At 37.4% G+C, this 25100-nt stretch overlaps 1 protein-coding gene across 2 annotated transcripts; it reads right to left on the reverse strand.

The window, feature by feature from the left end:
- Positions 1-548: 548 nt before the first annotated feature.
- golga3 (golgin A3) lies at positions 549-24935 on the reverse strand. Of its 2 annotated transcripts, none has more exons than XM_079606638.1 (24): positions 24823-24935; positions 23042-23324; positions 20993-21136; positions 19597-19709; positions 18400-19115; positions 18162-18273; positions 16851-17157; positions 14264-14466; positions 13551-13688; positions 13283-13444; positions 10853-11221; positions 10687-10764; positions 9628-9891; positions 8261-8355; positions 7722-7938; positions 7416-7559; positions 6572-6769; positions 6344-6460; positions 6085-6224; positions 5669-5801; positions 4685-4807; positions 4408-4572; positions 4137-4291; positions 549-2705 (listed from the first exon to the last, which is right to left on the reverse strand). In XM_079606638.1, the coding sequence occupies exons 2-24, from the start codon at positions 23172-23174 to the stop codon at positions 2534-2536; spliced, it is 4398 nt and encodes a 1465-aa protein (XP_079462764.1). In that variant the 5' UTR covers positions 23175-23324; positions 24823-24935; the 3' UTR covers positions 549-2533. The 2 variants fall into 2 exon arrangements, with proteins under 2 accessions (XP_079462764.1, XP_079462763.1); XM_079606637.1 differs by having other exon boundaries at positions 20870-21136.
- Positions 24936-25100: the final 165 nt, after the last annotated feature.

A 25100-nucleotide genomic window follows, 5' to 3' on the forward strand; every position in this document is an offset into this window, starting at 1 on the left:
CCGCAACGGAATAAAAATATAACGAATTTGTATATATCGCAATTCTGATTTTAAAAAAGTCCGAATTGTCAGATATAAACTAATGCGAGGTATTACGCAATTCTGACCTTGTCCACCGATAATTGTAATAAACTCGCATTTAAAAAAAAAGAGTCAGAATTGTGAGGTAAAAAAAGCCAAATACGTTTATTATTGTTGTTTTATTCCGTGGCAGAAATAATATGTATCTACTAAGTTAATAATGACAATTTGCATACTTTCCAGACTCTACAATGCATAGGTACATGCAGCAATAATACGAAGAATATGGTAAAATAGGCCAGTATTTAAAACATTATCTCAAGATATCTGTTGATATTGCAGTTTAACGATTATCATACAAAACAGAATGTCTTCAAGCAACAGTAAGCAGTTACTGACAATTGGTAAATTATATCTGCTATAATAATATAATATAGATTTTGAATCTAATTGTTTCCTGTACTTTTTCATAACAAGTAAAATACCATTCTAAGTAACACTGTAGAGAAACAGAAGACAAGATGTGATCATTTTACAGAATGATTTATATTTTACACTAAATATGGTACATCCCATAAAAATGCTTAGCAAGCAAAGAATTAAAAGTCAAACTTTTTTTTGTAAACATTGAACAGAAACTCGTGCTTTTAGTCAGTACAGTAATTAACACACATGTTTTCAGTGAATTAAAAACCGTTTCCTCCCTTTTGCTGAATGCGTATGTATTAATCATTCGAATATAAATGTACATGTTAGCGTGTAAAGCTTCATTTCCCATTATGTCATTTAAAGCAGTATTAAGGTTATCACCACATGAAGATCAATGTCAGTATCTCAGAACACATTTAAAACAGTTCAAGCCAATTACAAATTTCAGTTCAGCTCCACATAAACAACCGACAGATGGAGTTTGTGAAATGAACACATCAGGGGAAAGAAAAAATGTACACCTAATTAAGATACATTATTCAAAACATATTTGCATACATCTCCAATAATTAAGGCTGTAATGACAAAACTATCCATGAGAATATTGGGATGCAAAAATGTTTTTTTAAATAAGTGAACATAGTATCAACACTGGCAAAAAAATGGCAAGATCTCTCCATCAAAAAGTAATATTTTACATCTGTCCATACCTGAAAGTCAGTAAGCTTGTTTTCGTTTATCAATTGTGCAATAAGTCAACACCTTTCATATATATTATAAATATACATACAACACACTCAACACCACTTTCAAGAGCACATTCAGCCTATTTTACATTATTTCCCAAGATCTCTCAGACAGAAATATTTATTTATAGGTTCATTCAAGCTATACATTTTTAGTAGTATTTAAAGGTTTCCATATTTGATCAATTTTAAGGCGCAGCCCTAAAGAGAACTAGTCAAACTTTGACAGCTGTTATCAAGACCTTTTCTATGGGATCTCATATCTGCAAACCATAGACAAAAAAAAACAGATATTAGCTGATATTGGATGACCTGATATATGAGATATTACCCTGTACAAAAAGGGCCACTATTTCCCCAGTCTCACACTTACATTCCTGGGGCTTCAGGTCCTGAGTTTGAATCAGAAAGAGGCTGTGATGTGAAGTATAGTATTGTAAGCGCAACCTCGAGGTCCCGTTACAGTGTTACAAAACAGTGGTCCTAAATTGGGTAACGCAGAACACAGTGCAGAGTACATGTAGACGTTAAGTTGGCATCGCTCTAGACTTGATTTGAGGCCTGGAAAAACTAAGAATGCTGATTTAAAATCTGTTTTTTGGAAAAACAAAACATTCTGGGCTGATCTGTGCTTTTAAAATGCTTGATATGGGGCCTTGTATTGTTTTGTTTTTCATAGTACTTGCATTATATTGCAGGGAACAGCTCTAGATCAGGCATCTGTCCAGTGATGGAATGAGAGGTCAGCTCATTCACAGGCACAGAGGAATGGAAGAACAGTTCAGCTGCTGAATTCTCCATGCAGGAAGTGAGAACTATCACCAGACGGATATGTAGAATACACACCTGACCAGTTAGGTCAATAGGTGACTAGTTACTATAACACTGGAGTCCCTGGATGTTTGCTGTAAATCAGATGTGTGTTTTTTTTTGTTTTCACTCCTGCAGGACTAAGCAGCTTACAGTAGCACTCACAAACCTCTTTCTGCACCTCTAATGAGATGAGAAAGAAAACTAAATCAAAGCTGAACGTCAGGTGGGTGACTACTGTGAAACTGCAAGCGAGATAAACAGATCAGATAGATAGAGAGAGAGAGCAGCTCTATTTGTCAAACTGAAAATAAATAGTGATAAAAGTAATTACAACACCAAAATGACCCCCCAAAAATAAAGCTGTGGTATAAAGAAACACTTTGTTACACCCAAACAATCTTGGTTAGGTAAGGATAAAGCCAAATGTTGGCAGTTGATTAAAGAAAATAAACAAAGAAACTTAAAAGTGCCCATGAAGATAAAACCGAACTCTCTCCTCTGTGTCTTTAAGGGTTCTTTGTGTATTACGAGGGCTGCATCTCCCCCGGGATCTCATCATTCTCTTCTCTATTAGACGAATCGTTGCTGATATTGTCATGAAACCCTAGTTTTTGGAGCTCCTCCTCTGCGCTGGCTAATGACGTCACTGTGACCGTGTGTTCCTCCATCTGCTTCTGAAGGCTGTCCATCTCCTGCCTACAAGAAATGACCATCAGAGGAGTGAGAAAGAAGACGCCCACAAGGTGACCGCAATCTGTGGTGTGATTGTGGTAGCTTTATTTATATGAAATATGTGGAAAAGGGAGAGCAGGTTTTGTGTAATTGCACTAGGGTTTCAAAATCAAATGATTTCTTCTTTTGTTCACATTCGTTTTAAACATCGGGTGACGTGTAAATATGTGATCTTGTGTCACGATTTATGACAGCTTAAAATTCAGAAATTCAGCTAAGAATTTTCAGGTCTTCAAACCCATTTTTATAAAAGTCAAAATAAACAAATAATTTATATTATTTTAATACAATTAAATTATATTACACCTTACTGACCCCAAATTATTGAATGGTTTGAATATATATGAATATAGATATTCAATCATTCTAGTATGCTGTTATTATTAATGTTTAATACAGTTGTGCTGCTTAATATTCTTTCTGAAAACCAGGATGATTCTTTGATAGTTCAAAAGAACAGCATTTATTTAAACCAGAAATCTTTTGTAACATTAAAAATGTCTTTACTGTCACTTTTGATAAATGTAATGAGTTCTTGCTGAAATAATTAATTTCTTTCTTTATTGACCCAAACAGTTTTGAATAATATATAGTACATTTATTATAAGGCTATATGACATGTTACAGCCAGATATGACAGCGTTATTGCAACACGAATCGCCGCGGATAAGTAGCTGAGTATCTCTTCAAAAAGACAATGCATATATTTCTTATCATTTACACCTTGACGCATAAATATGTCTCCTCTCCGCAAAACGAATATATATGCGTTTTTCAATTCCCATGCTATATGCAAATTTAACTGAGTTCATGTCAATAAAAGCAAGAGCTGCATTTTATTCATCATCAGCTAATTTCAAGATCAAAGACCGCAATAGGAGAGAAAGCGGCATCAGCATTTAGTCTCACTACTTTTATTAAAGATGATTGTGTTGAGCGCGTATCAGTTTGCAGGTTGGCTTTCTGGAGAGCTGTTCATCTGCGGCCATTTGTGTTGCAGTAGCGCTGTCATATCTGGCTATAACATGTTATATAGCCTATAACATGCTCTCAAAAGTAAAAAAAAATTACTTTTACATTAGTACATTAGTGGTTTCAACAACCAGATACATTTACACATGTCCAGTTTCGTCACAGATTTAAGTCCGATCACTCAGGAGGTTGTCTGTTTCTGAGGGCATTTTTACACCTGTTTTTTTTTTTTTTACGATCAGCTAGCTATCATATCAGAGAAAACGCATGAAGTGACCAGGTGTAAAAAGGCCTTTTTTTCTTCTTTTCACTGCTACTTGTTTGCCAACATAGTTTGTCGTAATAGTGGGACAGTGTTACAGGGTGCACACTCTCCTCTAGTTTTCACATAGAAAGCTATGGTATGATGTGTGCAAGTCTTACTTTAGCTGTCTCAGACAGTTGTGGAGATTATTGAGCGGTTCTTTATTGACGGATGTTGAGGGTTTCAACAGTTCGTCCAAAAGTGAAGCAGGAACAGGGCAGTCTGGGATTTTTACTGGCGTCACTGGGGTCGATTCCCCCTTTAGATCCATCCGCTGGTGTGGGAACACAAATATTGAAAAAAAAAATATTCCATTACACACTTACCTGTACATATTACAAACCTACATCCAGTCTAAATTTTTTTTATGAAAATAGGCATTAGTCTTACCTTTCTGAGCCTGCTGTTTTTGAGGTCCTGTTTGAGCTGGTTGTTCTGCTGAAGAACAGTCTTCATGCTGCTCCTCAGCTCTCCCACTTTAGCCTGCAGCATGAATTTATCCTTCCGTGTGCCGTTGAGATCCTCTTGCACCATCTCCAGCTCCACCTTTATCCTCTACACATCACATCAAACAAAAAACAGCCCAGAATTCAGGAAAAACATCATAATAATAAACATTTTCACAACAGTAACTGACTGACTGAAAGTGCTGAACAAAGCAGCGCACCTGTAGCATGTCCTGCAGGGTGTCCATCTCTCTATGGTGACACTGTTCCACCATCTCCAGCTGCTGTTTTTGTGTCTCGATCTCCCGCTGCCGCTGCTCCACCTCCCACTTCAGATCCTCCACCTGCAAAGAGACAGGAATACAGAGTGATAAATACATAGAGAAGTATTTTTTCATTTGTTTTTCAAAGCCATGAATGAAACTAACTTCTGTTAGGTCTGTCATGTTGTTAAAATGCAACGGTCAGGGGGAAACAAAAGCAAAAATGTGTACCCTCACTGGGACAGGACCCTTAAAAGGAACATTTATTTACCCTATCCACCCCTAAAATTATTATATTAGTACTAAAATTACTAAAAAAAAACTTAGTTACTTAAAATTACTAGTACTAAAAAACTTTTTTTTCTGAAAGTGTTCGCTATGAAGATAATGTCAAGTCAAATATATTTGTATAACTCTTCATAATACGGTAATCACTTTATGCGAGTATGTATGTATAATATACTTTACATTTTGCAATGATATAAACAATCATGGAGCCGAGATATATATACCGGTAGCATATATTGCTTTATGTGAGTATACTGCATGTATGTGAATAAGGTTATATATATATATATATATATATATATATATATATATATATATATATAATATATATATATATATATATATATATTATCTGTGCAATATTATAGTTACATTTTGAGAAGATATAAACAAGTTGAGATTTGCTATATAGTATATATTGCTTTGCGCGAGTGTACTGTATACATGCATGCACTATATGTCCAATTCTAAATATATATTGCCTGCCGGTTCAACTCTTGCTTTTAACTGATTCACATGAATTCAAACCTGGGTTCTGAAACCTTGCAACCTGCCTACCCAGGCAGCATTTTAAGGCATAACAGTGATATATTGAAAGAGGCTCTGTGAAGTTTCAAACGGAGATGTAACTTTTGCAACAAAGCCACACTGTACCTCTTGGTTAGTGAGGGGTTGTTTGTTGAGCTCATCATCAAGTTGTTTTTGAAGGATCTGGAGTTGAGCATGAGCATCAGCTAATTCCTCCTGGAAATGAGAAACCTCCTCAGAGTGCTTCTCATCTTGAGCTCTGTCAGAGACAGAGAGAGAGAGAGAGAGAGAGAGAGAGAGATATTCACAAAAGACACCACCACAATCTGAGAAGTCACACACATCTGAATCTGTTCATTTAGCAATCTAGGTATTGATCTCCATCGCTGCGTTTACAGTTCTTCACATATCTTACAACCATCAGTACAACCCTCTAGGAAAACTGGACCTCATAAAGATGTCTTGATGTGTGCCAGCAGTTCTATATTATGAGTTTCCGAGGCAGCTGTGATACTATAACCCAGAGTGTCTGGAAAACTTACGCAAGTGTCTTAGCCTCTTTCTGCAGGGCTTTGACAAGCTCCTCTTTGGCCTGCAGATCTTTCTTGATCTCGCTGAGCTCCAGCATGGCTGCCCTGTAGTGCCTGCGGTTATGGGCTGCCTCCAGCTTGGCCTCCGCCACCTGAACAAAGCATACAAACACACAGGTCACACACATGCACATAAGAAAATAAAGCAAAGCCTTCGGGAGTTCTCAAGGGGAACTGAAAAAGCTATGCAGATGTTAAACCATATATTAACCTGCTCTGTCAGATCCTTGACTTTTCTTTTCTCCTTCTCCAGAGCAGTCTGCAGCGTTTGCACCAACTGTCTCATCTGCTGGTCCTCCTCTTCTTTACGCTTTAATACTGCCTGAACCTGGAGTGAAAGATTACAGAGATGTTTAAACAAAACAAAACAAAAAAATGTGTAAAAACTATTCCACTGATTAAAGTATTGTCAATGATGACGTGACACGTCGCATCACACCTGCAAGTTGAGCTGGACAAGATCTGCTTCTCTCTTTGCCAGCGCAGCCTCTAGAATATTGGCATGTTCCCGCAATGCACTATGGGATTTTCCAAGCCCGGAGAGTTTCCCTTTCTCGTGCTCTAGCTCAAGCGTAAGCTTCTTATTAGCATCTTCCAGGCGACGAATTCTCTTTTTAAAATTTCGTGACTCTTGGAGCTGTGCCAAAAAAAAGTGAAAAAATATTTCTTACATTTTGATAACACCACTTCTTTCACAAATTGCAATGGACTGTCAATTATGTAAAACTCACTTAAATACATATTACTGGTATTTTATTTATATAAAAGCTATTAGTGAAATTTGGAGCAAGGAAGACACCATTTATTTTTTACAAACATTAAAAGAAATGAGCAAATCAGTGTACCATCTCTAATATCACAAGAGAATAGTGGGGATACACATACATATACAATACCATTTAAAGGATTTAGGACCAGTAAGATTTATTTTATTTCTTTACATTTTTTATTCAGCAAGGACACATTTGATCGACCAAAGTGATTTCTGAAGGATCATGTCACACTAAAACCTGGAGTAATGGAAGCTGAAAAATACACTTTTTAAAAATTATTTTCTTTTAAAATATATTTGAATGTAATAATTGTTCACAATTTTTGATCAAATAAATGAAGCCCTGGTGAGCATAATAGACTTCTTTCAAAAACAAAATCTTACAAACTCTTGAACAGTATCATATTAATTTCAGAAAAAATATATAATCTACAATTTTGTGCAATTTAATTGTTACCAAACCATACAGGTTTGCTATATATTAAGCCATTAAGAATAAGTTTTCGCTCACCTCGTCTTCCAGTTCCATCACTTTCTCCTGATATTCCTCCAGCTCAGTGCTGGTGAGGTTGATGACCTCCTGTAGCTCTTTCTCCAGCATGGCTTTACTCTGGCTCACTGCCTCCAGCTCTCTCTGCAGGGACTCCACCCTGGCCTGAAGCAATCACAAAAATACACATAAATCAGTTATTAGAAAATAAGATCCACTGTAGTTACTCACGGCACCACTGTACCTTGAAATGCAATGCAAGTCGCTTTGGATAAAAGCGTCTGCCAAATGCATAAATGTAAATGTAAAATAAATGCACCAGTTTACCTGAAATTCCTGGCTATGTCCTCCCTCTGAAACCTGAGCTTTGAGTTTGTCAAGTTCAACCTCAGCTGTCTCTTTGGCGGCGAGAGCTTCCTGTAGCCTGCGGCTCAGAATGCCAACTGCATTCTCATAGGCCTTATGCTTGGCCTTCATATCTTTCTGTGCGCTGGTCAAATCTGTGCCCAAACGCTTCATCCTCACCTTCTGCTCTGAGATAGCTCTGGAAGAGGAAAGAGCAGGTGCATAACAGAAAGTTAGACAAAACAAATGTTGGTCTACTTCATCACCATCATATGTTCTTCTAAACATTCAGGGTCATGTTTAATTTGTTTAATAAATAGATGAAATATGAAGTATAAATCCCAAACCCTCATGATTTAATCTTGAGACGCAAGATCATAAGCGAACACGTACAACTGGTGGAACACTTCGGCACTATTGTCTATATGTCACATCACATATCAGTGATGTCAAAGACTGAGCAGCAAAACTATCACTATGGAAACCCTTATGGCAGAAGAGGCGGTGTGATTGTGACTCACGTCTTGGCTTCATCTTGCATTTGTTCAATCCTCTTCCTCAGATTTTCATTCTCTTCGGTCACAGATGCCAGATGGTTCTGGTCAAACTGAAGGGACTGAAGCAACAACATGGAGTGTGTCAAAATATGCTATATACAATACTGTTCAAAAGTTGTTGTTTTTTTTTAAAGTCTCTGCTACTCACCAAGGCTACATTTATACAAAAATACAGTAAAAAACAGTCATATTGTGAAATATTATTACAATTTAAAATATCCGTTTTCTTTTTTAATATATTTAAAATGTAATTTATTCCTGCGATGGCAAAACTGGAATTTCAGCATCATTACTCCAGTCTTCAGTGTCACATGATCCTTCAGAAATCATTCTGATATGATGTGGTGCTCAAGAAACATTTCTTATTATTATCAATGCTGAAAACAGCTGTGCTGCTTAATATTTTTGTAAAAACTGATAAATGTTTTCAAGATTATTTAATGAATAGAATGTTATAAATAAATAAAAATCACGTACGTTTGATCAATTAAATGCTTCCTTGCTGAATAAAAGTATTAATTTGTTTAAAAAGATAATCACTGACCCCAAACATTTGAACAAAGGTGTATAGAGACAGAGCATTTAGGCCACGCCCCCGGGGGAATCCAACCCACTCCATTGACTTTGTATTGCGTGAAGCTGCCTCCTTGTCATTTCTTGCTTCTAACAAAAGACAGAACACTGCCTAAAAGCTGCTGTGACATGGGTGTACAGCAAACAAGCTGAAAAAAAAACCCAGAACTAAGTTTTTATAAGCTACCGAAACGTAAAAGCCAGCCTTTAAGGAGACAAAAGTGGATACAGGCAATAAATGTGAAGCATCAGCAGGAAGAATGGGTAAATTGTGGGATCCTGACACAGTCAGTGTATGTGTGCAGTAATACATAGGGTGGTGAAATAATCCTTTGACATGGTTAAAAATAATGAATGTTTTTTTAGCATATCCTGTTGCTGATTACATTCCCATCCAGTGGGCTTAGATTCTCAGAGTAATATGACACGTTGCGCTCTGTCTCAATTGCCTGTATCCACTTTTGTGTCAAACGCTCGTTTTTTTTGGAGTCGACAGCTTATTAAACCTTAGTTCTGGGTATTTTAGCTTGCTTGATGTACACCCTGTCACATAGCAGCTTTTAGACATTGTTCTGTTTTTTTGTTATAAGTCATAAATGACAAGGAGGCAGCTTAACGCAATACAAAGTCAATGGAGAGGGTTTGACCCCCCAGTGGGCATGGTTTTGAGATTTTGATGCATGACGCTCTGTCTCTATGTAGGAAAAAGTCTGTATCCTTGCAACCGAGATGATCTTAGTAATGCAGTGGGTGTGTACCTGCAGTTGAGAGTCAAGTTGGTCTCTCTCTGTCTGTATGGATTGTAAATGGGCTTCCAGGATGTTCATCTGCTGCTGGACTCTCTCCACTTCCTTCTGAAGGCGATCCTGTTCCTGCTCTGCACTCTTCTTTTCTCCCTCCATTCTTAACAGCTCCTGCTTCAGGTCCTTCACCTCCGCCACCAGACGCTTTTTAGAAGCCTTCAACTCCGAGATCAACTGGTCTTTGGAGCTGGCGTCTCTCCGGTAAGCTTCGACCATCACCTGCGAAAAAGAGTACAGTAGATTAAGGACACTTCCGCCAAAATCCATTTGACTATTTTGTTGCGGTAAAACCTCCTCACAACTAGTCTTTTGCAGCAACAAACAAGGCATATTTGTCAGTCATACATAAATGAAATCAGTAAGAAACATCAATAAATCCAATTTGTTTCGGTCTCATACATTTTAACTCATTGAATATTGCTTGTTCCACAGCTAGCTATATTTTAACGTTTATACTTCTTAACTGAATACATTTTATTGTTTTAACAATTAACAGATGTATGCTGATTCTAAGCAATTTGAATAAATGCATTTTGAAAATATTATTAAAAATTAAATATAATCTAGTGGTAAATTATACAATGCCATGATTTTATTTTTTATTTTTAAGTGCAGAAATCTAACCCGTTTCATTTATGTATGACTGACAAATATGCATCACTTTAAGTTTATTAGTTTGTTTAAAACAGTGTAATCCAAATGAACAGAATGTTTGGTAACATTTTTTTTTACAGTGTCCTTGTTACATATGTTACATGTACTTACCATAGTAATAACAGTAAATTATGCATAATTACATGCAACTAACCCTCAACCAAATCCTAATCCTACGGTAAGTACATGTTGTTAATTAATATTACTCTGTTACAGTGTAGTTATATATTTACATACTATGACACCTTAAAATAAAGTGTAACCGAATTTTAAATGCAATTCGAATACATAAATCTTAATTCAATAAATCTAAATATGTTTAGAGTGTATATTTGGAACTCAGATCTTTGGGCCACCTACCTTTTGCTGCATGAACTGCTCTTTCAGTTTCTGTGCTTGTTTTTTGAGGGTGCCATTCTCCTGCTTTAGAGCTTCAATCTTGTAGAGAAAAGGAAAAGATGCAATCTGAACCCATCCTAATATTCCAGTTACAAAAAAGCACATCACTCCGATTCAAAGCTCTCACCTGGGTTGCTTTAACCTGCACTTCCTGTCTAAGCTGGTCAAGTGTGTCTGAGGCCAACAGCACTTCCTCTCCAAGCCTTTCTGCTCCTTCATCCAGTTCGCTCTTATCTGCCCGTGCTGCCTGCAGAGCCACTTCCAGGACTATTTTCTCATTTTGGAGATACTGCAGGGTTTCCTCTTTAGCTGTGGCGTCAGTTTGTAGCTCCTCCAGCTGGGCCTGGAGCTCCTGGTAACGGGCCTCCAGCTGATTAAGGGCCTGTTCTTTGGTTTGGAGGTTATCCTGAGTAATGGTGAGCTGCTTCATCAGCTCTAGGTGCTCACGCTGTAACAACTCCAGCTGGGCGTCTTTTTGGGAGAGAATGAGTTTGACCTGGATGGAGAAGAAGTTGAGTCGTTTGAGTCATTAGGCTGCATAAATTAGGTCAACCAGAACCGGGAACACTTCCCATAACATCCAATGTACTTGTTACATCGTTAGAAGCCAGGTATCTACGCTAATATTAGTCTGTCTGTCTCATTCTTATCCCGAGGTTACCATACTCAGACAGATCTAGTCCGTATCCAGATCAGATGGTAGACCTGCACCTAGAGACGCCCACAACATCCCTGAATGTGAGAGGACACCATGACAAGTAGACGAGCCGTAGAGACAGGTCCCCTGCAAAGACCATGAGAACCAGAGAAGTCCCCTGCACAAACCCTATGGCCAGCTTCAACTCTTCCCCACCAGGCCTGGACTGGTAATCTGGCATACCGGGCAAATGGTGGGCCCGGTGGGCTGACTTGCTTTTTGGGCCAATACATCTCTTACTTTTTTTAACGGCCCATAAAACTCATACATCGGCGGCCCATTCGTTTTGTTTTGTTTAATTGACGACGCTGGGTTAGTGCCGGTGTAATGCATTGGTAAAAAAAAAAGTCAGCGTTATTTTTTTTTTTCTGACAGACTGGCCCATGAAACATGTAGAACAGCAGCCCATTGGTTATTTTCTTGATTGACACTGGGCTGAGCCAATCACATATTTAAACACCTCCCCCTTTGGGCTTCGAGCGAACGTGCAGTGTCAGTGTGTATCTGTCAAAATAGTCTGAGAGATGGAGAAGAAACGCAAGGAATGTGCAGAAAAATAGTGTGAAAAATAGATACAGGCCCTTCAAGCAGACGCTGTAAAATGTGTCAAAATATATGTTTTCTGCAGCAGCAGGACCTTCATCAGCTCCAGTGGCTGATGAGGATAGTGAGGAGGAGGATCAGGAGAGAGATGAGTGAGTGTAGAGCCTGTGGTAAGCAGAACTACTTTCAAAACACTTAGGCTATATCATGAGTGTAGGAACCCATTACCCAGTTACGCATTATTACCACATCTGCATAGTTGATGATTACAGGAATTTACAAGAAATTTAATGAGACTCGTTTGTAAATCATGTTTTCCGCCAAAATTAAAGCTTGATGCAGTTTCCGCCAAAATAAAAGATCATGTGCTTATCTCTTTCAAGTATAGAAATTAGTACAAAACTAATTATGAAAGTTTCCTTTATTTTTCAGTGCATTTGTTTCACAATATATGGCTATTAGGCTACTGTCATTAATATTATAACTATTATTATGTAGTAGTGTAATGTAGACAGACACTGTTACTAAAAAAGGTTTGATTTTTTCTCGTTCCTACTCACTCATTACATGGCATTAGTGGTTTTAAGGAATAGGAGTTGGACAAAAACATATTCAAGGGCGTGCAAAGATGGGTGGTGTTTATGATCATATGTAGAGGGCCAGTCTGGGCCAAAATGCCGATTTTTTTGTCCCAGTCCAGCCCTGCTCCCCACCAAATGCTGATGTAATGTATCCCGATCTTCAAGCAGAAGAAACTGGATGAAATGTTCTGAATTATATCAATCCACAATCTGACTTGTGATGCGGCCTGGAATCAAACCACACCATGTAGGTTCGTCTGGCCAGAGGAGAACTTTTGGTTCGCCTTTTTGGCTTGCTTAGTAGAGGACCCTTTATATTCGGTAATATTATTGACTTGAATGCACTGACACTATGAGAACTGAACTGAGCTAGATGATGACATCATTGTTTTCTCCAGAGCTGCTTTTTAGATTAATTGAACTCATTTCATAACTGATTAACTTTACACAGTTATTGTACCAAACTAAATCCACACTGAACTACTTTCAACTGAAAAATTACTGTTTACTATTGTCTTTTTAGAACTGCTTTACAGCAGAATTGAATACTGTTTGTATCGTTGATCAATACTTTACTGTTTATCACTGTAAAGCTGCTGCATTATATAAAGCACTATATAAACAAAGCTGACTTGACATCATTAGGGAATGCTTATATTCAAATGAGTGTGTGTGTGTGTGTGTGTGTGTGTGTGTGTGTGTGTGTGTGTGTGTGTGTGTGTGTGTGTTTAGATACCTGCTCTAGCTCTCTCTCCAGTGTTGTGGCTGTATTAGCAAGTTTGAGAAGATGCTCTCGCTCCTCCTCAAACTCTTCCAGCTTGTGCTGAAGATCTTCCTCCACCATCGTCTTTGCCTCTTGGATTTGATGTATGGATGCTTCTTGAGTCAACATGTCCGCCTGGATGAGAATCAATCTATTATTATTGTTTAGCCTTTTACATTTAATCAATTTCATCTTCCTTCTTCATTGTTTATTAGCTAAAAAACTAAATATAGTGCCAGACCTCTATACTCTGTAGTTGTACAGCAATCCGTTCCTTCTCTTTTATAGAGCGATGGTTCGTCTCTGTGAGTTTGTGAGACAGAGTAACGTTCTCGATCTTCAGATTTTCCAACACCCCAATCTGAGTCATTTGACCGGCCTGAAAGTAAATATACAAACAAATGCACATTAAAGATGGCCAATCTGCATCTGAACCTTTCTGATTTTGAATACATATACTACCGTTCAAAAGATTGGGTTCAGTAAGTTGTTTTAAATTTTTTTTAAATAAATGAATACTTTTATTCAGCAAGCATTGAATTGAACAAAAGTTACAATAAAGATATTTATAATGTTGCAAATGTAGTTCTCTTCCACAAAACAAATTTAGCACAAATGTTTACAACATTGATAATAATAAGAAATGTTTCTTGAGCACCAAAATCAGCATATTAGAAAGATTTCTGAAGGATCATGTGACATTCAGAGTAATGATGCTGAAAATTCAGCACTGCCTCCAAAGTAACTTTTTTTACTTTAATAGAAAACAGCTATTTTGTAATAATGCTTTACAATTTTACTGTATTGTTGATCAAATAAATGCCGTCTTGGTGACCATAAGACGTCTCCTTTCAAAAATATTTAAAAACCTTACCGACTCAAAACTGAGAAGGGTAGTATACATGTTATTGAAAAACTACTTTATACACATCACACTACAACGGGCCATTATACCTGCATGTTTGCCATCTCTCCCTGCAGTCGCACACGTGCCTCCTGTGCCATACTCAGCTGCTGCTGGTACCAGATGCGGAGCTGCTGCAGGGAGTCCACTTCTGCCTGCGAGGTCTTCAGTCTGCTCTGCAGAGCGTTCCTCTCGCTCTGGACCCGCTGAAGCTGTGTCTGCAGGCCTCCCATCTGCTGCCGGAACTCAGAGACTAAGTGGAAAAACAACGAACATGGTATGTAATAGGGGTTGCACAGACTAGTCGAACTGAACAGACTGAAGCAACAACATGGAGAGTGTCAAAATATGCTATTACACTACTGTTCAAAAGTTTGGGGTTAATACTTTTTGATGTTTTTTTGAAGTCTCTGCTGCTCACCAAGGCTACATGTATACAAAAATAGTCAAAAACAGTAATATTGTGAAATATTATTACAATTTTAAATATCTGTTTTTTTATTTCAAATACATTTAAAATGTAATTTATTCCTGTGATGGCAAAACTGGATTTCTAGCACCATTACTCCAGTCTTCAGTGTCACATGATCCTTCAGAAATCATTCTGATATGATGTGGTGCTCAAGAAACATTTCTTATGATCAATGCAGAAAACAGGTGTGCTGCTTAATATTTTTGAGGAAATTGACAAATGTTCAAAAGAACAGGAATTATAAAAAAACAAAAATGTTGTAACATTAAAACATTTCTTTACCGTCATGTTTGATCAATTTAATGTATCCTTGCTGAATAAAAGTATAAAAATGTTTAAAAATCACTGACCCCAAATAATCGAACAAAGGTGTATAAAGAGACGTGAACATTTATGTAATAGGGGTTGCACAGACTAGTCACTTTAATGCATCCATGACGCTTTAAACTTGAAGTCGACTAGTCGCTGATCATGGCCTATAGAGGGCGCAACAGGATAAGAAATCTTTGAAGTCCACTTTTATGCTCCGTTTCTAACCATTAAAATTAAAAATAAATGCATACTCCGAGAGCGCTCCACAAGATACGATTGATTATACCATCTGGATGCTCAAAATTGATCAGGTGAATGCACGTTTTAAACAGCTTATTGTACACGCAAGTTAACTGCGGTTCTAAACTAATGCCTTGTAACGCACACACATACAGACAGTAGCTCACACATTTAGTAGCACATAAATACAGACATCCCAACCTGCACAAAGTCATTTCCGGGAGTCTCGCTCGCTCGCTCTAGATTCTGGGAGATTTTAACTTAATTTGCAGGCATCAAGGAGCCGCTGTCAATATGCGGGAGACTCCCGGAACTTCTGGGAGACTTGGGATGTCTGGAAATGTATTGTCGACACTGTTCTGTGATTTATCAATAAAATAGCTTAAAAACTGAAAAGTTTTAGCATATATTTCTTAGTAGCTGAAACCCACAGCTTCACTATTAGTAAAGAGACACTGCCAGGTAGAATTAATTCACATGCAATCTCTCTCACACTAATGCACTCATATAAATGTAATCTTTACTGTGCTACTTTCTCTGTATCTGATTTAGAATGAGCTGAAATCTGTGAGAAACATAATGACCAAAAGAACTGATAAAAATAAGCTATTATGTAGGAGCAATAGCCTTGTGGGCAGTGCTGTGTCATATGCCATAGCTGTGAACAAGGCAACCCGCGTTCAAGTCTCAGCGACCAGTCGACATTGACTTTAATCAAATAAATGTTGTTCAACCCCTAATATGTAAAGATTGTTATACTATTATTATTATAATGTTACAATTATTATAAATAGTATGTATATTTCTATACATTTACTCAATATTTAACTTATTATATTTTCACTTATAATTATTATTATAAGTTTTATTTTTAAAGTGCCTTTCCCAAGCTCAAGGTTACTTATGTTGACCAGTCAAGTGAGTGAGCACAGTTAGGCCGTGTGTCCACCAAAGCGTTTTTAGCCAGCTGAAAACGCTAGGCGCTCTGCTGAAAACGCCGAGATGCGGGCGCTTGAGAGCGTTTTGGCAGCGCAGTTTTTTTTCAGTTGAGACGCATCGTTGCTATGATACAGAGTATCCGTTGGTCCGTGGTTGGCTAAAAAGTGACAGTGATGAGCGCTGCGTTTTACCCAAAGTTGAACATTCTTCAACTCTCGGCGACCTGTAAAAAACGCTCAGCGCCTCGTTACGCTCCTGGCGTTCTAAAAACGCGGCGTTCCCATTGACAACAATAGAAAAATAAAGCCAGCCACGTGAAAAAAGCTTTGGCCTTGATTGGGAAACACGGCCTTATGGGTTTACCAACAGGTTGTTGTTTTTTAAACCAGAAAAAGCCAATCAATCACCTTGGCCAATATTTTGGTCAATTACTAGATAATTGTTTAACAGTGATTGAAATAGTTCCCAGGGCACTAAATGTACTAAAATCTACTAGTACTAGTAGGCAAAAGCGCTATCACCATGTTAACCGTCCTCCCGAGTAACTCAAGTCAGTTCAGTGTTGGTCCAGTTCAGTTCAGTATCTGTGTAAAGTTTACACATTGAGCCTGATATTGAGTATACCAACTGATCAAGCTCAACCCTGACATGTACATCTACCACTTTGTCCTCACCTGTGTTGTCCCTGGTATTCAGGCTCTGCTGCATCTCCTCCACTTTGACCATCAGCCGCCGGTACTGCTCTTCAGCCAGCTGCAGGTCATTGCCCAGCGAGGCCAGGCTGGCGTTCTTCCCCTCCAGATTGCCCTGGAGATCTACCATAGCCTTCTCCAGTGCAGAGCAGTTGGAGCGTAGCGTGGTGACCTCAGAGGTGAGGGTGCTCTGCCTCTCCTGACTGGCCTGGGTTTGCTCCACTTGGACATGCAACTGAGCATTTACTGTAGCCAGCTGTGCCTGGAGCTCCGTTTTTTCTTTCAGAGCCTGGAAATGAAGGTACGGTTTTAGATTATCCATGTGGTTTCAACCATGTTTTTAAGAAGTATATTTATAACAATGAATAAATATAGAAACATGTATATATGCATACTACTGTTAAAAAGTTTGAGGTCAGTAAGATTTTTTTTTATAGAAAATAGAAATTAATACTTTTATTCACCAAGGATGCATTAAATTTATCAAAAGTGACAGTAAACATTTATAAATAATATTACAAATAAAACTGTATTTCAAATAAATGCTGTTTTAGTTTTTTAATTTATATTCATCAAAGATTTCTGAAAAGATGATGATATAATGATGATACCATATTAGGATAACATTGATAAGAAATGTTTCTTGAGCACAAAATAAGCATATTAGACTGATTTCTAAAGGATCATTTGACACTGAAGACTGGATTACTGTTTTCTAAAAATTTGCCATCACAGGAGTAAATTACATTTTAAAATACATGAAAATAAAAAACTTTAAATTATACGTATAATCATATATAATATTTTTATAGGTTTTTTTTTTTACAGTATTTTGATCAAATAAAATGCAGAAACGTATCTAAAATACATTTTAAAAATCTAATTGACCCCAAACTTTGCCTTTGACTGATACAGTGATAACTTTATTTTGTATTTGTATTAAAAAAATAAAAACTTTTTATTTGTGAAAAAAATATATAATAGGATTACAGGAATTTTTTTTAGATTTTTGTTATAAAATATTATATAAATATTAGTGATATACAATGTTGTGAATGAGTTTTTTTTTTGTGTGTGCGTGTGTGTATATATATATATATATATATATATATATATATATATATATACTATATGCACACACGATTTTGTAAATATTTAAATCATGTAACTATAAATATTTAAACCAATCTGTTCTCTAAATATGGGCATACGACATCAGTTGACCTCTAATAAAAAGACGTAGCCTTATATTCTGTTGGTGGCAGGTAATTGCCTAGTCCCAGGTTAACTCACCTGACTGGCCTCGGATGAAAGAGACTCCAGTTGTCCTTCTAACCTCATTTTCTCTTTCAGCACTTGCAGCATCTCATCATGAGTCCCCATCACAGAACTCCCAAATGACACACTGAAAAAACGGATAATTCAATCATGAAGGTTTAATGGGCTGGTTTCATGATAGATATTAATGTTCACCTAAAGGACTAAAAATATTTAGGGAATGGACTAACCGGTGGAAATAGCGGGCCCATACCTGCTAGAGAAGCTGTCCCTGCGACTGCGAGGCTCTACGCTGCCCTCTCTGTCCTGCTCCAGCTCCAGCTCTTCCATGTGTCTCTCTTCAGTGGCTGCCTGCAGGACTTCCTGCAGTGATGGAAAGTGGCCCATGGCTTCTGGGGCAATCTCTCTCCCTTCAACAGTATATGGAGCCTTTGGCTTGTTCGCTATTGCAGCTAACATACTATATGTCCCTTTAGTAGACACACTGCTATACGACGAGCTATCGCTGTCATTGCCGTCAGCTCTGAAACCTGATTCGCTGCCATCCACCTCAGAGACGTTGTCTCTGATTAGCTGAGATGTTTCCAAATGCGTGTTGGTCTCAGAGCTGATGCTGATTTGCGAAATGGTGGAAACTGAGCTAATGGAGGAATGCAGCGAGCTAAACGATGAGTCGGCAGACACAGAAACTACCCCACCAGGTGCTTCTGTGCTTTTAACGTCAGATTCGGGAGTTTTGTAGTCGGCGAGAGAGTGGATCTTGCTGGAGCGAGATGATTTGGATTTCTTCTCCTTGCTGGAAGGGATTCCTAGGCTTCCCAGTTTGGGACCACGAGGAACGCTGGTGCGCATGAAAGAGTATTCCTTAGTCATGGAAACAGTATTGGCCCTTGGGAGACCCTCAGGATGGAGCATGAGCTCTGGGTCCAAAGTGCTAAATAGGCGGCTCTTAGGAGTGGACCGCCTGGTCTGAACGAGACAAAGAAATGGCGATTAAACATAATAAGACATGTAAAACAGGGCAAACACTGAACTGTTTATCTATGTCTAACATTAGGTCCATCAAGTCCACCTATAGCTAATATTAAATAAATGATTTACTCAAATGATTTGGCCACCCTCATGTTGTTCCCATTCTGTTTGACTTTTTCCCCAAGGAACACAAAAGAAATTAAATTAAATTAACCTATCATTTAACATTCTTGAAGTCAATTTAGTGTAATGCTTCTTCATGTGCCATATTTAAATACACTAGACTTAAAATATAAGTCTTATTTCTTATACAAAATTATATTATGACTTCAGAAGACTTGAAATATAGCAGACAAGGAAAGTCAACACGTAATGAGGTTGAGTAAAATATGCTAATTAGATTTTTTCTGCCAAACTATTCATTTAATTCAATATCAGTCATTTCATAGAAACTGAAAGTTGTCATTTGCCGACTCACTCTCTCGGTGTGCCGCTGTACTCTGTATTGTTTGAGCTGTTCCTCTAGACGCCGGCGAGCTTCCTGGCGAATTTTCTCTTCATTTTCCATCTCCACTGACGGCTCTTTTGAAGCTACAAGAAAGACACAGTCAACAAATGCACAAAAACTCTTGCTATATAAAAAAATAGGCAGGTGTTCAGATATTGTCAACCAAGCTGTATTGGATTGAATGCAATGTGCCATTGATTATACGAGACTGATAATACAGCCCATCAATCCTGAAACATGCTTGTTTGACAATGCTATTTCTAGGGATGGCTTTGACAACTGGTTCCATTTTTAATTACAAGAACTTACTAGTTAATAACGCAATATGCACAGTCATCTTTCTCATATTTTTACAGTTGTGATGATGATGAGCGAGTGTCTTATATGCACACATTATTATTAATTTTAATGCAATTAAAAGTTCTGTTTAAATGTATATTTTTGGTGGTTTATATGTTTTAGTACAATGGCCTCAGAAAAACTTAATTCAAAGTATTGGTCTAAATTAAGTTACTAAAATTAATAAATATGGTAATGTGTTGTTGTTGTTGTTGCTGGAACTGTATAATAAAATTTGATTTGTTATTACTGCTCAGTTAAAATCCAAAATTAAAAAACAACCAGGCTGCTGAGCATTTTCCAGAGCAAAAGTACTAGAAGAATCAGTGATTAGAATTATTAAGGGAATTGTAAAGTGGAAATGGAACCAGAATTATTCAAATGTCTTATGATTCCCATCCCAAGTCTTTTAAGAGTGAAGCTTCATGCTCATTCTGGCAGAGCAAACACCATGTGATCTCTGCAACCCAAAATGAGCCATTCCATCTGCCTTAGTTAGAAAAAGAGAAAAGCACACTTCGACTTCTGAGTCAGTTAGTTATTAGTTCAGCCATATTGCAAGACAGCGTGCATCTTATGTTGTTCCCAGAAAAGCTCAACTTTTCCTGAATCACCAACCAGCACAACAACCCAGGTATTGCACAGAATTGTCAGAAATCAAAGCACCAACAATCACAGGAGAGACTAATTAGCCTTTAATTAATCAATTAGGACATTATGGACTGAAGAGATTGTCATTAAAATCTCTCTGCAAGCCAAAATGGAGAAGCAGGCAAAAATAGGATACAGCAAACAGGGAGGGTTAGCCTAAATCAGCCTCGAAAGCCAAACTGGGGGGAATTACAACACAACAGGAAGGGACGAGGGTGATTCGGGGGGGGGTTATCCAATATCGTATGCTTACACAATTCGGTCTCCTGCATAGGAATACTTAGTCTGAGCGATTGCAATGCGTCACCCTTGTGAATAGAGCCCTCTGCAAGAGCTGCCTCAGACTTCTCTAGGCTGTCAGGGAAAGAGGCCACACCTGGATCCAGCTGTGCGCTCAGGGGGGAGTCGGCAAGCCGGCTGCCCGGGGAAGGAGTTGCCAGAGGTGGGGTGCTGCCTCCGTGAGCTTCCTGACCCTCCACCACGGCCTCTCCGTTTGGCAACAGCTCTGCTTTGACATGACCTACAACAAAGAGAACGGATTCAGCAAACAGCGTTACATTTACAGGTGGTTTTAGTGTTTTACAGGCCAATACATACATGCATCAGCATGGATGACATAGCATTGGTTCATTACAACTTTCATTGTTCAGTCTGACCTGTTATGTGTACTTAGCCTTCTATGGACCACATTACTATACAGAAAAATACAATTACTGACTGGTCATTTAACAACTGTAGACCTATAAACACTAACAGTTATTCAAAAATATTGCATCTAAAGTTATTAAAATTAAGTAAAAATGTGATAAAATAAAATAAACTTATCAAAAAAAAAAAAAAAGAGCACTTTTTACACTTTAGTAAATATCACTCCACGCAAAAACTATTTGGTAAGACTTTACAATGCGGTCAATTAGTAACGCATTTACTAACTTTAACAATGAGCCATACATGTTACCGTATTTATTTATCTTTGTAAATTCAGTTAATAAAAATACAACTAATCATAGTAAGTTCAAGTCCATTAAATAATATTAATAAAATACACAACTTTTTAAATATTATATTAGTATGTTGACATTAACATTAACTAAGAATGCTCATAAATTATTTAGAAGTATTTTTAATTGTTAGTTCATGTTAACTAATGCATTTAACTAATGTTAACAAATTGAACCTGATTGTTACCAACAAATCTGTAGAAAACAATGACCCATTCATGGACATATTTGTCATCCATGATTCATTTATTCCACAGACAGAAGCGTCTATACTAAGATAAAGTGAATAGTCCAGCATTAAAGGGGACCATCTTCTCAATCTCAACATGCCGAGATTATTTTGAACATATTTGTCCCAAGCATTATTCTTTTCCTTATTGGTAAAATGTTACTTTGCACACATTTAAAGTACAAAGCACGACCTAAATAAGCCTGTTTATATCTATGGTGTGAGGTCATGATTGGTGCTTTTTGGTCATTGGCAACTTTCATAATTTAAGACCAGCATAGCCCGAATGTTCTCCTGTGCGAAAGTCTTGCAGAACAAGTCAAGCAGCCTAATCGAGCTACAGTGACAGTTCAGGAAACTGACACTAAAAGTGAGGGGGAAGTATTTAGAAAAAAATACTTCTTAATAAGGTAGCCTAACAAATAGCATTGCAAAGTGGGAAGAAAAAACCCATCTCAAAGCCAAGTGACACAGTAAACAGCAAATGTTAACTTTGAAATTTTGCCAAGTTTTGAATGAACTGAACACAACAAACAACTCTCATAAGACAAGCTTAACAGTGAATCCTGCATACGCTCACATTTTGAGGATAAATTGTATATTTTTATACACTCTAAAAACCCTTTTTATACTCAAATATATTACAAACGTGTAAAATATTATTTGGAAAATATTTCGTTTATTTTACGTTACATTATGCTTTTTTCTACTCACTATAGTACTGTACTGTTAGATGTAGCCTATTTTTTGTTATTTATTTATTTAATAGTGGTTTTATTATTTAGCTATTTAAATCAACCTTTTTATTTAAATCAATTTTGTTTTATTATTTATTGATTTAATTTATTTTTTTATAATTTCTTTAATACAGAGCCCCGCCCGCACATGCAAGAAATAAGTAAATTGTGCGCATGATTTATAAATCGAGGGAACAAATTAGTAAATTATGCGCACGATTTAGCCTACTATTTTTTTCCCTGCATGTCATGTGCGGGGCTCCTTAATTTTAAATTAAAAGCATTAATTAATTAGTAAAAATTTATTTTGTTTTGCTCTGAACTTTTCCACGGACCCCCTAGCATAGGCTACTCTTGCAGCCACCTGTGGGTCACCACCAGTTTGAAAACCCCTGACTTAGAACATCATCGATTACATTTCATCAAAAAAAAAAAAAGAAAAAAAAAAAAAAACTCACCATTTGGGATTTTCTCTGTTACGGGTGATCTCTCCGACTTCAGAGATTCTACAGTATTGCTGTCTGGATGTTGTGCATTCAGCAGCTGAGGGATGGCCTCGATTGAGGCCATTTCATTATTTCCATTCTCCATATCTCTTGAAATACAGATGCTGTTCTAGCATCCATTAAAAAATAAGCTGGGCCTCACTAGTGCAATTCAGCTTTACTTCATGCTCAGGAAACTTTGGTTGAGACTGCAGGCTGGCCTGGATGGTGCAGATGGCTTCAGTCCTTAGTGAACCTGAGGAATGAAAACATTACTTAAAATCATCCATACTGTGAGAAGGGTTCAAGGTTCATTGCACAGTTAAAGCAGTCTTGTTGATCAAGGGCACAATGGTGATATACAGTGAACGTGATTCACAACATGTTCCTGAATCATCTATCAAATATCTTTGCTGAACCTGGAACAATATTCCAATCAACCAATCAGATTTGAGGGACACGTTTACGTCAAGTTTAGGCTTACAACCAGGGTTAGATGCTTCTACATCAGTGTTTTTCACTTATCATTTCCCTGTGATTTTAGGGATAAGTTATGGGTAGGGATAGGACTAAATTTTTGGACAGGAATGATGTTCCAGAATCAACGAAATATGCTGATCCAGGAACTGTCTTACTTGGCAAAATCACGGTGACCAGTTATCACAAAGTTTGTTATTGTTGCTGGAAGTGGCACTAGTGGTTTATTTTTTTCTTTGTCATGTGTTTGTATAAAATGCCCTCAGAAATACTTTTTTTTTTTTACCCTACTACAACCTTTTACATACCAGCCCACTAATTCATACCACGTTAATTTGGGGAAAGAAAGAGGGAAAATAGCTTCACACTTTTAACTTCGTACAAACAACATGGTTTAAATTGCAGTTCACTGATTCTTGAGACATGGGACAAAACATGTACCACCTCTAAACCTGCTATTACCTTTCAAAACAGCAACATTTCCATTTAGAAATAAATATTGGACACATTATTGCTGACAGGTGGTGATGACTCATACTGAGCAAAGGCAAGGAAAACAATTTAATGAGAAAATAAAAGCAGCAGGAGATTGAACAGAATAATCCTTCATATACACTTATGCATATATTCTTCCTTATATAAACTTTTCAGCACTGTAGTTTTCTTTATCCTAGTTGTTATATTAGTTAAGTGTCATGATAGGCATCATGAAGTGTCATCATTAAGTGTCATTATGGTGGAAGAATGAGATTTCAGTCTCGCGCAATGCTAGAGGATTAGACTAACAATCAACACGAGTCTAACTATAGACTAGTGCGTTTTAAGACACTTATCAGACATGCAAACAAAGCTGTCATTACTTTAAAATCAACCTTGTCATAATCCATATCACATATACAGACAGATCCGACTGTCAACAGCATTTTTGATTAACTGTCAACTCAACAGAGATTATGTCCCTTATTTCAGTGCAATGAACTGAAAATGAAAGCACAGCAACAAACACGCCAATCATAATAAATAACCAGCAGCACGGAAAAAGTGAAAAACCACTGGAGATACAATGTCAAAGTGAGTTTATTGTTATAAATCTCTGATCTCATTAGCATCAGCCTTTTAGCTACTTAGCCACATCGCACGGTCTCTAAAAGCCTTAAGCAACTGATGCATGACACTTGACACACGACCACGCTTCTGCATAGCAGTCGTCACGTGAAATGGTGAATTATTAGTATGGTGATTAGAAAAGATGATAAAAAAGGTAATTAAGCACCAACCTTAGACGTGCTCCTGCCTATACTACGTGGCTGTTTAGGTTCCGTCCTTCCAACAGATCCGTCTCACAACGGTTTCCACAAAATTAAAGGTTCCGCGTACAGCTGCTGCGTAGCTATGGAGGCAAAACCATCTACGGATTTTAAATCCCTTATATATTATTTATTATAACAATCTAATATCAATAAGCAGTTAACAATCATACGTTTATATATTTATGGTTAAAAATTCAAAGCGTTCACTTCTGACCGATTGTGAATGTACTGATCTAAAAAGCAAT

Source organism: Phoxinus phoxinus (assembly GCF_949152265.1).
Source record: "Phoxinus phoxinus genome assembly, chromosome: 3".
NCBI classification, from domain to species: domain Eukaryota; kingdom Metazoa; phylum Chordata; class Actinopteri; order Cypriniformes; family Leuciscidae; genus Phoxinus; species Phoxinus phoxinus.

Excerpts from the sequence above, each read along its gene's own strand:
- golga3 (XM_079606637.1), bottom strand. The coding sequence starts at position 23,174 with ATGGAGAATGGAAATAATGAAATGGCCTCAATCGAGGCCATCCCTCAG. Across the intron at positions 10,765-10,852 it reads TGCAGGTTAAAGCAACCCAG|ATTGAAGCTCTAAAGCAGGA; the intron begins GTGAGAGCTTTG and ends TTTCTCTACAAG. Across the intron at positions 8,356-9,627 it reads AACTTGACTCTCAACTGCAG|TCCCTTCAGTTTGACCAGAA; the intron begins GTACACACCCAC and ends TTGTTGCTTCAG.